Source organism: Petaurus breviceps, unplaced genomic scaffold (assembly GCF_028583685.1).
Source record: "Petaurus breviceps papuanus isolate PSGF00001 unplaced genomic scaffold, PetGlider_PUasm1.0 38, whole genome shotgun sequence".
Classification (NCBI taxonomy): Eukaryota; Metazoa; Chordata; class Mammalia; order Diprotodontia; family Petauridae; genus Petaurus; species Petaurus breviceps.
Window position 1 is genome coordinate 59348166 of NW_027186304.1, and position 16082 is coordinate 59364247.

The 16082-nt window shown below is 35.6% G+C and overlaps 2 protein-coding genes and 1 pseudogene across 2 annotated transcripts in view; 1 reads left to right on the top strand and 2 right to left on the bottom strand.

The window, feature by feature from the left end:
* The window catches only part of PXDNL (peroxidasin like), a 557041-nt gene that overhangs the window by 154726 nt on the left and 386233 nt on the right, over nucleotides 1-16082 (bottom strand). The window contains exons 7-8 of the mRNA XM_069099924.1: nucleotides 14170-14339; nucleotides 9084-9201 (exon numbers count right to left, since the gene is read on the bottom strand). Of these exons, the coding sequence (XP_068956025.1) occupies nucleotides 9084-9201; nucleotides 14170-14339 (288 nt within the window). The remainder of the gene's footprint in view (nucleotides 1-9083; nucleotides 9202-14169; nucleotides 14340-16082) is intronic.
* Nucleotides 1-16082, bottom strand: part of PCMTD1 (protein-L-isoaspartate (D-aspartate) O-methyltransferase domain containing 1) — a 548363-nt gene that overhangs the window by 77914 nt on the left and 454367 nt on the right. The window lies entirely within an intron of this gene.
* LOC138169882 (eukaryotic translation initiation factor 3 subunit E pseudogene) lies at nucleotides 39-1528 on the top strand (annotated as a pseudogene).

Sequence of the window (16082 nt, forward strand, 5' to 3'; positions counted from 1 at the left end):
TTGATCAAGTTACTTAACCCCAATTGCTTTAAAAAAAAATGTTCAGGGGAAGTTACTCCCTTTTTCCCAGCAGAGTACTCATCGTGCACTTTTTGGACCACCATTTGGTCTTCCCGCTGCTCAAATTTCTCTCAGTCAAAGAGATATATAATGAAAAGGAATTGCTTCAAGGAAAATTGGACCTTCTTAGTGATACAAACATGGTGGATTTTGCAATGGATGTGTATAAAAACCTTTATTCTGATGACATTCCTCATGCTTTGCGTGAGAAAAGAACTACTGTTGTTGCACAACTAAAACAGCTGCAGGAAGAAACTGAGCCAATTGTCAACATGTTTGAATATCCAGAAACAACAAGGCAAATGCAATCCACCAGGGATGGTCGGATGCTGTTTGACTACCTGGCTGAAAAAAATGGTTTTAGGCAAGAGTATTCAGATACACTCTATAGATATGCAAAATTTTAGTATGAATGTGGCAACTATTCAGGAGCAGCAGAGTATCTCTCCTTTTTCAGTTTTGGTTCCCTCAACTGATAGAAATGCTTTCTTCACTGTGGGGAAAACTAGCATCTGAAATTTTAATGCAGAATTGGGATGCAGCCATGGAAGACTTTACAAGATTTAAAGAGACCATCGATAATAATTCTGTCAGTTCTCTACTCCAGTCCCTTCAGCAGAGAACATGGCTGATTCATTGGTCTCTATTTGTATTCTTCAACCACGCAAAAGGTTGAGACAACATTATCGATCTCTTTCTTTACCAACCACAGTATCTTAATGCAATTCAAACTATGTGTCCACATATTCTCCGCTATTTGACTACTGCAGTCATAACAAACAAAGATGTTCAAAAACGAAGACAGGTATTGAAAGACCTAGTCAAAGTTATTCAACAGGAATCCTACACATACAAAGATCCTATAACAGAGTTTGTTGAATGCTTGTATGTTAACTTTGACTTTGATGGTGCCCAGAAAAAGTTAAGAGGGCATGAATTGGTTCTTGTGAATGACTTTTTCCTGGTGGCTTGCCTTGAAGATTTCATTGAAAATGCTCGACTCTTCATATTTGAAACTTTCTGTCGCATTCATCAATGTATCAGCATAAGCATGTTGGCAGATAAATTGAACATGACTCCTGAAGAAGCTAAAAGATGGATTGTCAATTTGATTAGAAATGCTAGGCTTGATGCCAAGATTGACTCCAAATTGGGCCATGTGGTTATGGGTAACAATGCAGTCTCACCCTATCAGCAAGTGATTGAAAAGACTAAAAGCCTTTGTTTTTGAAGCCAGATGATGGCCATGAATATTGAGAAAAAACTTAATCAGAATAGTAGATCAGAGGCTCCTAACTGGGCTACTCAAGACTCTGGTTTCTACTAAAATACTTTGGAAGAGGAACAGTGAAGAATTTCCTCTTAAATAAACATATTATACAAAATATTTAGTTCTAGAAAAAATTCTGAAATATTGTGAATTTGAATAAAATTGGCTGTTTCACTTTATATTACTATTAAAAAAGAATGTTCAGGGGAAAAAAGGTAACTCTATAACATGGAATTTTGTCATGGAAGAAACTTACTGTGAGCTTGAAGAGTTCTAAGAGCAAAATTTAATGATAAAAAGTGCTAGACAAGGAAGAAAATAGGAAGGCAAATCAATGTGGTTGTGTAGGTGTGCAGTGGATATGGTGAAAGACTTGGAATCTGGAAAACCTGAGTTCAAATGCAGCCTCTGACATGTACTAGCTGAATGACTCTGGAAAAGCCACTCTCTTTTGGCCTCAGTTTCTCCATCTGTAAAATGGAAGTAATCATTTCATCCATTACATATAGTTGTGAGGATCAAATGAAACATTTATGAAGCATTTTTCAAATGTTAAAACTCCATATAAATGCAAGTTGTGGTTGTTGTATTCCAATCAGCTCAAATTTTTAAAGACTTATTTTGCTGACCTTGGTCCATGAGGAATTGGGGGAGTGGGGGGGGGGGGGGGAGGGGGGGGGGGGGGGGGGCGGGGGGGGCCCGGGGAGAAGGAGGGGCAAAGAATCAACAGCCCTTCCCTGTGGAAAGGAATAAAAAAATATCCAAGAATAGCTGAAAGGGCATCACTTGTGGGGAAAGAGTGGGGTTTGCCTTCCAATGAGCTCTAATTTTAAAGGAAAAGTACAAAGATGAAAGCAGAAGAACCTAACCAAGGATGAATACAAATTAAATTGATAGAAGTATAACAATACTGTCAGAAAGGTAAAACCCTAGAATTCACTGAAGAGTTTTCTTTAAAAGTCAATGACAACAAATAATCAGGAGGGAAGAAGAAAAGTGAAGGGATAGGCTCATTGCTTAGGACAGTTTGGAAAATATTAGTGGATGGCAGAGAAAAAGGAAGGCTATCCAACTGTTATTTTGCTTATCTTCTCTAACATAATAGTCAAGTTAAAACTGAAAGTCAGAATAAGAGAGAAATAAATATAATAAGAGAAACAAGAATGAGAAAGTCAGAGGGAGAGCATGTACTTTCTCTAAATGAGTTAAAATTCTCTAGCTTGAAAAAGTTACATCAAAAGATATTGAAAAGAATTTACAGATATGCCCTTTGTACCATTACCTGTGATTTCTGATCACTAGAAGCTGACATATTTTCACAGAAAGCAAGTCATATCAACTAAACATATTTTGTTTCAAGTGATTAATATATTAGTAGTCCCCTTGAGATATAATATGCCCAGATTTCAGCAAGATATTCAAAAAGATGTCTCAAAATAAATGTAGAGACTAGGTAGAAAAACTAACCAGATGATGATTATTGTTCAGTTGTTCTTACTCAAATCTGACTCTCCATGATCCCACCTTGTGTTTTTTTAGCAAAGATACTGGATTGGTTTGCCATTTCCTTCTCTACCTCATTTCACAGATGAGGAAACTGAGGCAAATAGGGTTAAATGACTTGCCTGGGGTCACACTGCTAATGTCTGAAGTCAAATTTAAATTCAGGAAAAGGAGTTTTCCTGAGTATAGGTCCAGCTCTATCCACCTCACTGCCCACATGATGGTACAGTTAAGTATATTCAGAATTATTTGATTGCCTGGATCCAAAGAGAGGTAGCCAATAAATCAGCATATCCCAGACGGGTCTCTAGTGAAATGCACACATCTTTGTCCACAGATCTGATCTAGTCATCACTTTTACCAGTGATGTTAATGAAAATAAAAAATGACATACCAATTAAACCTACTATAGCAGCAACCACACTGGCATACCTAGGATAGCTGCCAGCACAGGTTATTAGATCTGCTTTACTAGGAAAGATAGCTGTTCAAGGAGTCAGAAATCTTTTTAATTACATTCATGAGCTCAGGGGAAAAGTCAGCACCTTCAACTTCAGAGAAAACACAAACAAAGTAATAAATACCAACAGACAGGGCTTCTAACTGTCTGAGAAATTAGTGCATATCAACAGATAGATTCAACTGTCTGACCAAGGTAATACATACATAGTTACCAGACAGAGGGAAGCAACAACATCTGGGTTTTTCAAAGCCAGGGGGATCCTTAACAGTTACCCAGAGTCTCATCTGGTCAGATCACAAAAACACTCTTCCAATGACAGAGCCCCAAAGCAAAAGGCTAACATCAGAGTATATATACCCTTTTTAGAGCTAGAGGGCATCCCGACCCTCATGACTCAGTGCCTAACTAGAAATTAACAAAAGGTGTGAAAGCCTTCCTACAAGCAATTATTCCCTAAGCAAGTTTCCCTTAATGGGCTCCACGTGAGACCTATTAATGGGTGGGGGAGATCTTATATCCCATTAACATGACACCTACAAATGAAAAAAAAAATAGAAGTAACAAATGTAATTGCTAGCTGATTGAGTCAAGATATAAAAATGTCTAAATATTGGGAACAAGATGAGGTTTAGTAGAACATCCTGCACCTAAGACTTTAAAAATTTTAGAAGCAGAAGACAGGGAGATTTTAAGGATAACATTATTTACTTTAAAAAATAAATCCTGTTGGCTTTAGTGAACTGTTAGCTCAAAATGATTTAACATTATCACACAAATGTGGAAAACACTAATGTCATCTTTTGCTGAATTAAGAGAGAAGTATAGGGGGCAGCTGGATGGCGCAATGAATAGAGCACTGGTCCTGGAGTCAGAAGAACCTGAGTTCAAATATGGCCTTGGACACAACACAAAAAAGTAGCCGTGTGACCTTGGGCAAGTCACTTAACCCCAATTGCCCTAGCTTCCTCCTCCAAAAAAGCAAAAAACAAACAAACAAACAAAAAAGAGAGAAGTGTAGATTTTACAATGGGAGAGAAGATAATCTCACTGTATGCTACCATGTTCAGAACACATATAGTGAATGACATCCTTTTCTGAATATTGCATTTTAATAGGGAAGTTAACAAGCTTGAGCATGTCCAAAGGAGGGAGAAGAGAAAGATGAAGAGTCTCAAAACTAAACAACCAATTAAATGAACCACCAATTAAAGAAACTTGAGATGTTTAACTTGGAGAAAAGAATACTTAGTGTGCACATGATCAATGTCGTCTACCATTGAAAGGGTTGTCATGTGAAGGCTTCAGCTTTGCCTGAAAGATGGAAATAGAATTTATGAGTGGAAATTATGGGAAAGATCTCACTGTAAAATGGGAAAGAACCTCTGAAAACAACAAGAGCAGATTCAAACTTGGAATGGGCCTCCTTATGTCATAGGAATGTGCATTACTGAAAGCATTACTGTAGAAGCAAAATTAACACTTAATGAGGCTATTATAGAAGGAATCCATGATTCACATGGAAGTAGACCAGATCACCAGAATCACAGAATTAGAAGGGACCTCAATTTCTTTTTCTGCAAAATAAAGAAATTGTATCAGATAACCGACCAAAATAGAATGGTGGTTATGGAGTCATGAAGACTAGCCTCAAACAAATGTCAGCTGTGTGATCTTGAGCAAATATCTCAGTCTCACTTTCTTCATCTAGAACATAATAGCACCAATCTTACATGGCTGCTGTGAGAATCATTTGCAAATATATAGACATAGATGTATATATAGATATAGATATACACACATATATGCACATATATGTATACACATATGTATATATAGTACTTTGTAAAAGTTAAAGTGCTACATAAATTTTAGCTATTGTTATATCTCTATGTCTAAATCTATGAACCTATGAATCAGGTATTTGCAAGTCCAACTTATGCTTGAGCTGGCCTCCTCCTATAGTCCTCCCCAAACGTAGCCATTTTGGTGCCTGCTGGGCCACCTGGGTCATTTGTCACCCTCTCTTTTCTACTTATATCATTTTTATATGAGTGTATTTCATATTGGAAAACAACCAGCATAACCCTCCTTTTTCATTAGTTAAGAAAAAAAAGATACAGTTGAATCTTTTGTTCATGCATTTCATTGCCTTCATTTCTATCTGTATTTCACTCCCTCCAAAAAGGTATAAACAGAAAAGTAGTTGCAGGGAATATAGACTAATTATCAGTTACCTAACATCATAAACCTTTCATTTCTTCTAAGAGGTGTAAGACCTCATAAAGATAAGAATTTCTTCAAGGAATTATTTTGGAAATTAAAGCTGCACTTAATTATTTTTTTTATATAGCCATTTGCTATTGGTAAAGTTCTCCAGTATTGGGAAGCCTACTATCTCCTGAGGAAGCCTGATTAACTTTTGAAAAACTCTAAGTCTTATGACATTTTTTCTAATATCAAACTGAATCCTGCTTTTGCCAAATATTTATACCCATAGTACTCCTAGAGTTACTTTAGCCTTCTCAGGCCAAAAAGAAAAAGTCATTTCTCTCTCTCAATCTCAATCTCTCTCTCTCTCTCTCTGTCTCTCTCTGCCTCTCTGTCTCTCTCTGTCTCTCTGTCTCTCTCTCTGTCTCTCTCTCTGTCTCTCTCTCTGTCTCTCTCTCTCTCTCTCTCTGTCTCTCTCTCTGTCTGTCTGTCTCTCTGTCTCTGTCTCTCTCTCTCTCTCTCTGTGTCTCTCTTTCTGTCTATCTGTCTCTCTGTCTCTGTCTCTCTCTCCTATGTTACTTTAAGGAAAATTAACACGATCACCTAAATTTTCTTCATCTGATCTCTAGGTTAAATACCCTAGTTCCTTCAGTTCCTTCAACTGAGCATCATAAAGCATGATCTCTGGTACCCTAAACATCCTGGTTGTACTCTTTCAGATTCAATCCATCATGACAACATTCTTAACACATGGTATCCAAAATTAAGTACAATGTTTAAGAAGTGATCTGATCAGAGCAGAGAACATAAGAATCATCACCTCCCTTGTCCCACATACTATGTCTATAAAGGAAACCTGAGATTTCATATACATATATATACAAGTATATATTTATATGTGTATATATGCTTATGTACATATATGCATATGTGTATATGTACGTGCATATATCATAATATGTTACATATTTAAATCACGTCCACACCATTTGCTCATTTTGAGCTTTCAGTTTACTTAATTCTTTAGATCTAACTATAACTCTCTCATATTGTACTAGTGATCACAAACATTTGAAACTAAGGATAGAAATGTATATTTATCCCTTTTACATTTCATTTTATAAAATTTAGAACATTGTGATAGCTAAGATTTTGTCATCAAACATGCCAGTTGTCCCCATTACTAGAACTTTATATCATCTGCTTTAATGATGAGGCTATCTATGCAAACTTACAGAAATAAACAATCTGTGACCATACACAGATTATTGGGGCACTCACTCCAAGTTGAAAGCAATCTTATTAAAACTACCCTCTGGATGTAGTCATCTGACCATATCTAATCCAAATAACTGTACGCTCACTGATCCCACAGCTCTACATCTTATTCAAACAGATAACATGAGAGACTTAGACAAAATCTTTGCTGAAATGCATGTATATTTTGTTTGTAGCAGTCACCTTACCTACTAATATATTAACCTCATCAAAAATCAATTTCATTTAGTATACTTTTCCTGTCCTTGATGAAGCCATGCTGGCTTTTAGTGATGGCTTTGTCCTTGTCTAAATGCTCACAGATCATAAGTTTAATAAAAAAAAAAAACCTCTAGAGTTTTGTCAGAAATTGAAGCTACAGTCTGCTATTGTCTTTTGTCAAAATCAGCACCGTAGAATTTCTGTTGTCTACAATTTGTCAGATATCATTAACATCAGATCAGACATTCTCTCGGCTCACTGGGAAGGTGTTCTTTAGGACCTGATAACTTGAACTAATTGGTAAGTGGCAGCTTCTCTCTCAGAATTATCTCACTTATCTTCTGTTTTAACTCCCTGGTAACCCTTATTGTCTAATCTTTAAAAATACCTATTAGATCTTTCTCCCTTATAGAGAAACCAAAGACAAAATTATGAGTTGAGCTTCTCTCCCAACACTTAGAATTCCATCATTACCTTCCCTGCCAGTGTGATTCCATGACCCATATTGAATTACACCCCCCAAAATTTTTTTCTATTTCCACTGAGGACACCACTCCAGTTACCTGGGCTTGTAATCTTGAAATCATCCTTGACCCTTCCTTCTATCTTACCTCCATACCAATCAGTTCCCAATTCCTATTGACTTTACTCCCACCACATCTCTCAAATTTGTCTCTTCTGCATTCATATGGATATGATACTAGTTTGGGCTCTTATCCTTCTTGCCTGAACAACTATAATAACCTTCCAATTGATCTCTCCACTTTCCATATCACCCATCTCTAATCCATCTTGTATACAGTTGCCAAAATAATCTTCTTAATGTCCAGCCATGATCATTCTCCTGATCAAAGGTTTTCACTGTCTACAGGATAAAATAAAACCCTAGGCTTGACATTTAAGTCCAATCTCACCTCCCCCTAGCCAATAATCTGACTCCTATTTTCCTTTCTAGACTTATTTCATATTATTCTTACTTGCAAATTCTATATTCCAGCGATCATTCCTAAAACTACCTGTTCTTAAAACTCTATACCCCCCACCATTGTGCAAATGCACAGTGCATACCTCCACACTTATGACTCATTCTTGCCTCATCCCTGCCTCTCAGAACTCCTGTCTTCCTTCAGGACTCAATACAGGCATCATCTGAGAAACCTTACCTGATCTCCATTCCCCTCCCAGTTTTTAGTTTTCTTACATTAGTTTTCTCACATTAAGTTTTCTTACATTATTCTTACATTATCACATTTTTTTGGGGGGAGGAGGGTTATATATGTTTTATCTTTCAGCAGAATATCAGTTCACCACACCCCCCCCCCCAAAGGAAGTCTAGTGATAGAGAGAACTGCTTGCTGGATTAAACAGTCCAAGTCAAAAAGCAAGCCTGAAGTTGCCCTGATGAACCAACTCCCTACTCCCCTACCCCTGCCACTCCCATAGAATGGATAGGGGAACAAGAGATAAATTGGAATTTGTTGCATTATGCCAAAGCATCAAGTTCTTTTGTCACTGAGTCACACATATTCTCATACAACCCAGAGCTTTCCATGGGTTCACACTGGAATGGTACCTACATAAGCTGATTTAACTTCATTAATTAGTAATATTTCATTATAGGGAGATAGGTGCTGTAATATGAATGATGGTCCACCCAGTATTAGAATATTAAAGATACACCTGGTTTCAGGCATTAAATGACCCAATCTCAAATCTTTGCTTATATCTGAAACCTATGAACGGGGAGTATTTTTTTTTTCATGTAATTCAATTAAGATTAGAATGAATTATTTTGCCCAACCCTTTCTCCTTCTAAGGATGACATAAAAGCATTTTAACCAGTTCTCTAATCATATACATTTATTATTCTTGTCACAAAATATAACCTGTTTTAAAAGACACTATGGATAGGTTAGGACATCGAGGTACAGGCAGAGGCAGAGCTAAAGACCATGTCTATCAACAAGTTTTTCAGATACTTTTCCATTACAGCATCTTTACCTCTCTAGGTCAAAGATGGGATTAAAGATTTTCAGGGCACTGACATTTGAAATCAGGTTACTGCACATAGACACATAAGAGTATTTATATGATATTTACTTGTTATGTAGCCAAATAATCTTGGGTTTGGGGTTTCCTTCTGCCCGGCAAGTAAAATAGACAGTGTTCCCTGAAGTGACATCCACATCTTGGGGCTCAAAGGTAATTCGAGGTCTCTCTGTAACAAAAGAATTAAGTTGACTTAGGAGAAATCTTAAAAGGTTCATATTTCACCATATGCTACAGAGGCTGTTGAAAAGGAGCTGGAGGAAAAACTCAGAGCTCCTTTGGTAAGCTTGGTATATGTGAGAGCAGAAGTTTACATACATATATACATACATACATTCATCAGCTAACAAGAAATTCATGAAATATCACCCAATTCTTTCATCACCATTTTTGCAACTTAAAGGCCTTTAGACATCTCAGTTGTATTTTCTGTTTGGTAATTAGAAACATTTTTGCTTGCAATTCACCCCATGGAAAAATCTGCAGTGCGGCATTTTAAGTCAAGCTTTCCGAGTGCTCTAATTTCTAAAAGTTCAAAGCAACTGTATTTATGGGAAGGTTTGGATTTTATGGGTCAATTTTTCAAACCAAGTAGCTAAATTAAACTTGAAGTTTTACATGCACTATTCCTGGACAATTAGCTTTCTAACCACCCAGTTTATGCATTTTACTTGGGGTTTCATAGACCAATCCTTAAACCTCAATGAACAAAATGTTCCCTTTCCATAGACTAAAGTTTGAGTGCTAGAAGCATCAAAGCATTTTAAATTTTGTTGTAATAAAGCATGTTTAAGATTCTTCTGAAAAGGCTCATATCCTACTCAATTAAATTTGGGAGAAGCCATTGTTCAGACAGGTATTTCACTTTTTACAGAAAATCCCATACTTTCTCTTTATACTTTACAGTGTGCCTCAATTCAAGTTACTACTAGAACCTCCTGTCATGAAGATTTCCCCATGTCACTTGGCAAATTCAAGAGGAAGATCTATAAACAATCTTTCACAATCATTTGAGTCAATTACTTCGTTTACAAAAAAAAAAGGGAGAGAAGCAGTCAGTCAACTAGATTTATATAGCTCTTACTATTTGTCAGGCATCGTGCTAAGCGCTGGAGATACAAAGAAAGGTGAAAAAAATGCAAACAAACAAAAATTCCCTGCTCTCAAAGACTTCACAGTCTAACAGGGGAAATAACACACAACAAATAACAATGTACAGCAAGGTACATAAAGGGCAAATTGGAGATATTTTTAGAGAAAAGGCACTAAGATTAAGAAGGACTAAGAAACACTTCTTGTACAAGGTAAGACATTAGCTGAGATTTGAAGGAAGCCAAGGAAGCCAGGAGGTAGGAATGAGGAGAAAAAGAGTTCCAGGCATGGGGACAGACAGTGGAAATAAATAAAAGTTGGGAGAGGGACATGTGAAAGGGACAGCGAAAAGGTCATTGTTATTGGATCAAAGCATACATGGGGGTGGGTGGGGTAGTAAAGTGTAAAGGCTTAGGAAAGTAGACATAGGCCAGTCTGTGGGGGACTTCAAAGGCAAAGAGAATATTTAATTTTGATCCTGGAGGCAATAGGGAGCCATTGGAGTTTATTGAATGGGAGCAGGAGGGTGACTTGGTTAGATATTTGCTTTTAAAAGATCAGTCTGACAGCTGAGAAGAGAGATTTGTGACAGAGAGAACAACCAGCAGGCAGAAAGTGATGAGCTCCTGAACCAAAGTTGAGTCAGTGTCAGTGAGGAGAGGGGGGGCATATGAAAGAAATGCTATAAAGATAGAAATGACAAGTCGGGGCACAGCATAGGATTATAAATCTAACACCAGATGGATCTGTTCCAATCCCTCATTTTAGAACGGAGAAAAGTGAGGAGCAGGGAAATGAATCGATTTGCCTAAGGTTGACAAAGGCAGTAAGCAAAAGAAACAGGATTTGAATTCAGATCCTCTGACTCTATAACTTGTGTTCCTCTACTTTACCAAAGATAAACTTTATCTATGAGTATTATAACAATGGTACTACATATTTTACCTGGGAAATGAGGTGGGGCAGTAGATAGAGTGCCAGGCCTGGAGTTAGGAAGACTCATCTTCCTGAATTAAAATCTGACCTCAGATACTTACTAGCTGTTTGATCCTGGGCAAGTCACTTAACCCTGTTTGCCTTAGTTTACAATCTGTAAAATAAACTGGAGAAGGACCAGTATCTTTGCCAAGAAAACCCCAAATGGGTTCACAAAGTCGGACACAACTGAAAACAGCTGAACAACAACAATATATATTTTATTGGATATTATGTGACTTAGCTCAGAAAACCTAAATATAAGCTATTATTGTTATTTACCATCATCACAGACTTTTAATTGAATTGATATGGATTCACGTCATCTCTCATGTTATCAGTATATAGTAATCATGGATTGTCTTATAAGATAATAGATTTGGACCTGGAAAGAACCTTAGGCATCATTTCAACCAAAAGCCTCATTTTGCAGATGAAGAGACTGAGGCACAGAAAAGATAAATGACTTGCCCAAGGACACACAGACAGAAAGAGGCTAAGCCAGCAGGTTCATCTGAGACCTCTGACTCCAAAGCCACCACTTTTTCCAGCTCAACGCCCTCAAAAGAAATACACAGTACATTCTCACAAAGCTCAAAATGTTTTTAGATTATAAACATTATTTCATTATGCATACCATTTTATCTCTTTCATGTTTCGGGTTGATTATATTTAGGGTTAAAGGGGAAAAATGAACAAATGTACATAACAGGAAATGAATCGCTATCCTTAAATTTCTATTTATAAGACTAATCAGTTGTACCTATAACGGCTTGATTCAAGTTGTCAAAACAGGAATATTATGGTTCACTTGTCTTCTCAGTGCAAATAGAGCATTTGTAAAACTTTTAAAAGTAACTACTGAAAAGCAACTGCATTCTTATTCATTAATTAGTCAAGAGACATTTCTTTATACAAGATTGGTATTTAAAGTAATCTGCTACATTAAAAAAATTAGCTTTAGAAATATAATTTTCTGTTTAAGTACAACTAATGAATTTGTCAAATGTTTTTTATTAGAGTTACTATTTGGTCATGAGTAGCAACATCTATATGCTTCAATACTTTGAGGAGTTGTGATTTCTCCAGGATGGGTACTCTCTCCATCAATGCGATCATAATCCTTCTGTGACTTAGCAGATGGTCATCAAGAGTTGCTATGACCAAAAATATGTGTCATCTCATGGCCAAACTGGCCTCTCTAACCTTAGCTTGCTGGGTCTTTAGACACTAGGTATCTAGGCCATGCCTGGAACCAAATGTCAAGCCTTTTCACTTTGGTAAGATAAGCAAAAATCCTAGTGTAGTGTTTTAAACCACTATTAGACACTAGAGTAGGAATTTAGTGAAAGACATCTCTAGAGTACATGTAACTTGACTTTCTATTACATGGCTGGGTTCTTTGATTGATCTGTGATTAGTCATTATTATCATCCCCAAAACAAAATGTATCATATTGATTTATCAATCATCATTATGGCCCCCCAAAAATGATCATAAAATTCATTTATTCTCTGTTAATTATTTTCTTAAATATTTACGATTTATTGTGCACAAAGCTTCTCTGAACATGATTGTTTGTATGTTGTCACCACAATCAGACTGTATGTTCCATGAGAACAGGGACCATCTTTTAACTCTCTTGTAATCCCTGAGTTTCACACAGTGCCTGGAATAGCAGGTGTTTAACAAGAATTTACTCACTCACTATTAAGTACCCACTACACACATAGCTCTGTACTAGATACTACCATACCAAAGAAGTAGAAAACAAACTTGTTGTCCTTGTAGAACTTATAATCTAGATGGGATAATAAAACAAATATAGAATAGTCATCTGGAGGCTATAAATAAGATAAATAATATAGGACAAACTATATAGAAGAGTTGAGGAAATTGGAGTAAAATAATCAAATTATGTTGAAATTAGTCAAAGGAGGTTTCTTGAAGGAAGGGAGTCGTAAATCAGGATTTGAAGGAAATGATGGATATGAGTTGGTAGAAAAGAGGTAAGAAAGTATTTCAGGGAAGGGAAACAGTATATGCTGAGGCACAGAAGCAGGAAAATATCAATGAGGGAGTATAAGGATAGCTTGCTAGCAAAAATAAAGGAAATATGGCAGGAGGTATTGTTAGACGATTTGGATAGGTAGGGTGTATAGCACGGTAGACAATGGAATGTACTGAATGCTGTATGGAGAAATTTAGATGTGATCCAATAGGTAATAGTTAATGTAAGTTTTGAAAGAAAATGATGACTTTTAATATAAATCATATCTGGCAAGGAAAACAATCAGCCATGTGGACATAGACATTCTTCTTCATTCATAAATTGGTTCTTACAAAAAAAAAAAACCCTCTCTCTGGGACAATCTTAAATTTTTCTTGAGAAATATGTTCAAAACGGTCAGTTCATAAAGTCAATATACTGAGCATTTAAGGGTTTCCATCACTACCTCAATATTTTACACTAGATAATTATTTAAATAATTTAATGCTTCATATTGACTACAAACTTTCTAGACTTTAAAGCTAGCTCAATGGTAATAGACAATAGAGTATGATACTATAAGATGTTTGGAATTCATATGTTTTCCTAGTGCAGTCAAGACTTGAACATAAATTCAGTAACTACTACTATATAAATATAAAATCATAGTTTGCCTCAAAAAAAATTTTATACTTTATGGTTTAAAATTACTATTAACATAATTGCTAATCCTAATTGACAGTGTGGTGCAGTAGATAGAACACTGGACTGGGAGTTGGAAGACCTCATCTCTGAGCTCACTTCTCTTGCCTTGGCTAAATCATATTAACTTTCTTGGATGTGGTTTTCTTATTTGTAAAATGAAGATATTGGAAGAGATATCTAAAGTTTTTTCTGCTCAAAAATCCTATGATTTTAAAGATTTCCTTTAAAGGAAAGACAATATATGATGCAAAGAATTATAGTTATTTCTTTTTTAAAGAACAATCTAATAGTATTTCAACAACATATTTCTGTGAACAGTTTTCCAAGTATATATCTATAACAGGTACATTAAAAAAAGAGTACATGAGGACTCACCACAGTTGAATTCATCAGCTGTTAAGGAGGCCACTGACCTCCCTTGAAGGCTTCTGGGATATTCACAGGTTGCAGCTGCCTGAGTGTGGCCATTCTGAGCATAACCTTTTAAAAGCTGTCCCAGCCATGTTAGATCACAATCACATACCAGAGCATTGGAATCTAGGCGCCTACACATGGAGACAATTAAAACCAGATCACCGAAATTGTTCTGAATATATCTTATTGAATATCATATTCAATATCATTAAATGTCATTGAATATCACTGAATATATTTTATTAAATATCACTGGATATCAAATGAGTTTCCATGTGCCTCATTTTACTCCATGGACAAAGACAGGCACATAAATAACACTTGATAGGCAGCTGGGTGATCTGGTGGCTAGAATGGAGTCAGGAAGACCTCAGTTCAAATGCTGCCTCAGAAGTTAACTAGCTGTGTGACCCTAAGCAAGTTACATTACCTCTCCCTGTCAACTTATTGTATTCTATAATATGGTTATGATAAGAGCACCTACTTCCCATGGTTACTTTGATGATCACATAAGATGAACATATAAAGAGGCTCATATAAAATACTTCACAAACATTAAAACACCATATATAAACATAAATACACACATATGAAATATATATATATTCACACATATGTTTTGAGTGTATTTACACATTGGAGAAGAAAAAAAAGGCAAAACACTCTGGTATCTTTGCCAAAAGAAAAAAAAAACCTGGAGTCACAAAGAATCAGACATGACCAAAAAATGACTGAACAACAACATATAAATGTGTATGTATTTTTATCATTACTTTTATTATCACAAAAAATTCCACGATTAAAGTATAGAAAGCCTGGGAGCAAAACAAATATGGCCACTCTCTTTACTATTGTTTGATATAGCTCTGAAAATGTTATCAAGAGCAACAAGACACAAGAAAGGTATCTAAAAGACTAATCACAGGTAAAAAGGAGCTGAATCTATTCCTGTTCCTGATGATATGATTGTTTATTTGGAAAACCCTAGGGAATTAACAAAGATACTGAGACAATCAATAGCTTCTGCAAAGTTACAGACTATAAAATAAATCCTCAAAAATCAATAGCATTTCTACATAATAATAATATAATAAAATAATAATAACAAATAATAACATAATAATAACAAAACATGAGAAGGAATAATAGAAAGAAAATTCCATTCCAAATAGCTACAAAATGCATAAAATATCTAGAGCTCAACCTTTCAATGTACACAAAAGATTTGTGTCAATTCAATTAAAAAATAATCCTCAAAGAAATAAAGAACAATCTAAATTGTTTAAGGAATAGTCAGAGCTCATAACTAGACCAGGCCAATATAATAAAAATGGCAAAACTACCTAAATTAATTTACACTTTTGATGCTATACCAATCAAGTTGCCAAGGGAATACTTTACAAACCTTGATAAATTAAAAAGAAAATTCATTTGGAAAAATAAAATATCTACAATATCAAGGGAAATGATAAAAAGAAGTAAGGACAAGAGGTAATAACATTTCTAGACCTCAAACAACATTACAAAATAGTAGTTATCTAAACCATTTGGCATTTGTTAAATTCAAGAGAGATCAGGAACAGATTAGAAAAGGCAAATTTAAAAACAAAAGAACTCAATAACCCAATCAATGCTTGATAAAGTTTAAAACATGTTATCTAGGGAAAAACTCCCTATTTGATTTTTTAAAAAAGGAAAAAAACTGTTGAGGAAACTAGAAAACAGACAAATATCTACCACTACTTATCACGATACCTTTTAATTCAATATATGACATCAATATTAAAGATCTTGCTACAAAAAATTAGCAGAGAAACAGATCATATAACTCTCACAGCTATGTGTAAGAGATATATTCTTAACCAAAAGAGAAA